Source organism: Pteropus vampyrus, unplaced genomic scaffold (assembly GCF_000151845.1).
Source record: "Pteropus vampyrus isolate Shadow unplaced genomic scaffold, Pvam_2.0 Scaffold1218, whole genome shotgun sequence".
Classification (NCBI taxonomy): Eukaryota; Metazoa; Chordata; class Mammalia; order Chiroptera; family Pteropodidae; genus Pteropus; species Pteropus vampyrus.
The window spans coordinates 10,667-12,561 of NW_011889999.1; the positions used below are offsets into that span (position 1 = coordinate 10,667).

The 1,895-nt window shown below is 50.2% G+C and overlaps 1 gene segment (V, D, J or C); it reads left to right on the plus strand.

The window, feature by feature from the left end:
• The first annotated feature begins 14 nt into the window (after positions 1-14).
• Positions 15-527, plus strand: LOC105310150. The segment is given in 2 exon segments: positions 15-66; positions 184-527. Coding segments are annotated over 2 exon segments (390 nt in total).
• Positions 528-1,895: the final 1,368 nt, after the last annotated feature.

The following is a 1,895-nucleotide window of genomic DNA, read 5'->3' on the forward strand; positions in this document are numbered from 1 at the left end:
GCTCAGGGGCTGCGTGCACCATGGCCTGGACCCCCATCCTCCTCGTGCTCCTCTCTCAGTGCCCAGGTGGGTACAGGCCTCAGGATCAGATCTCGGTTTGAATTTCATTCCCTTCATGCTCAGTCTCCCCAGAAACTTTATCTTGGTCTCTAACCCAACTCTGACAATTGTCTGTGTTTGCAGGTTCCCTCACCCAGCCTGTGCTGACTCAGCCGCCCTCCCTCTCTGCTTCTCTGGGAGCATCAGTCAGACTCACCTGCACCCTGAGCAGTGGCTTCAGTGTTGGCACCTATACCATACGCTGGTTCCAGCAGAACCCAGGGAGCCCTCCCCGGTATCTCCTGCAGTTTAAATCAGACTCCGAGAAGCACCAGGGCTCCGGGGTCCCCAGCCGCTTCTCTGGATCCAAAGACTCCTCGGCCAACGCAGGGCTTCTGCTCATCTCCGGGCTCCAGCCCGAGGACGAGGCTGACTATTACTGTGCTATAGCTCATGGCAGTGGCAGCAGCTTCAGTTACTCACCGTGACTCAGATGATGAGGAAGTGAGACAAAAACCCCTGGGCCCTCACACACCCATGGGCCGATTCCTAGTGAATGTGATTCCCATACGCTGGACATTGAGTTTATTTGTTTGTACTGTATGTTTCTGCAACAGCCTCAACATCTTTCAATTGTTTTTTTTTTTTAATGTTCTTAACTTGGGCCTTGAGAACCTTTATTAAGAAGCTTCTGTGGAGACTCTTGTAGGGGAGACTCCTCTGCAAGAAGACACATTCATGAAAGGAGGAAAGGCAGAGCCTGGTTACCTGACCTGGCACAGAGCATCCCAGGAGCACACAGTTGCGGTGACAGAGTCCCACTTCACATGCCCATTGGGCGTGGAGTCATGAACAAGAGAAATACTGTTCTTCACCTCTACTGATGACCAGGACAAGCTAAGTTACCCAGAAATCATATCCCATTAAATATGAGTCTTGTGTTACTACTGATGTGTCCATAACTCGTATGTTGATTCTCACCAAGGTCATGGACAGACGTACTTCATCCTCCATGAACCTACACATCCCATTAGTCTAATTTGTATAGACTCTGGCGCCAAAACCCCTCACACTGTCCATCATTTTCTCTACTCTGCTGCTGCATCCCTCACCTTCCTGGTCCCTCTCTCTCACTCTTCAGGTATTAACTCCATGTCCACATTAACTTTTCAGAGGAAACAGACAAGTCCCTGCCGTTGTTTCCATTCCCCAGGGCTCCATCTCTCGGGACGATGATGACCAGATGTGGAACAGGATGGAAACACCTCATGGTACCTTTCCTGCCCCATCCTCACACTCTGGGTTTCTGAGCATCCCCACCACGCTCAGTTCATCTGTTTAATATAAAAGTGAAGTTACTACATTTTCCTAAAAGTGATGTCTTCATCCAACCTTTAGGTATTTGCACATGGATCTATTGAGTTTTTTTCCTTCTCCAGAGATGACTGATGTCGTACACGAGGTGAGTCTCGTGGTCATCCACAGAGAAAGGATCAGCTGCGTGTTTCAGGATATGTCACTGTTTCTCTCATGCCCCAGAATCTCTGTTTCCTAAGAAATTTCAGGACAGTGTATCCACCACGAAACGTTTCCCTCAGGTCCCTAAATCACATGCTTTAGCCCCTTTGCCCAACAAAGGGAGCACTGTCTCATGGTCACCCTCAGAGAGACGTCTGGGAACCACAGGGGATGGTGTTGGGGCTTAGCTGTGGTGTCAGGAGCATGAAGGAGGGGCTGTGTGGCCATCCCCTGCCCTGTGCTTCCTGAGACCCAAAGACCCTACAGCCCTGGGTCTCGTGCCTGCAGGGATGAAAACGGACATATTTCTCCCACTCCACAATTCAGGGAAATTGTTG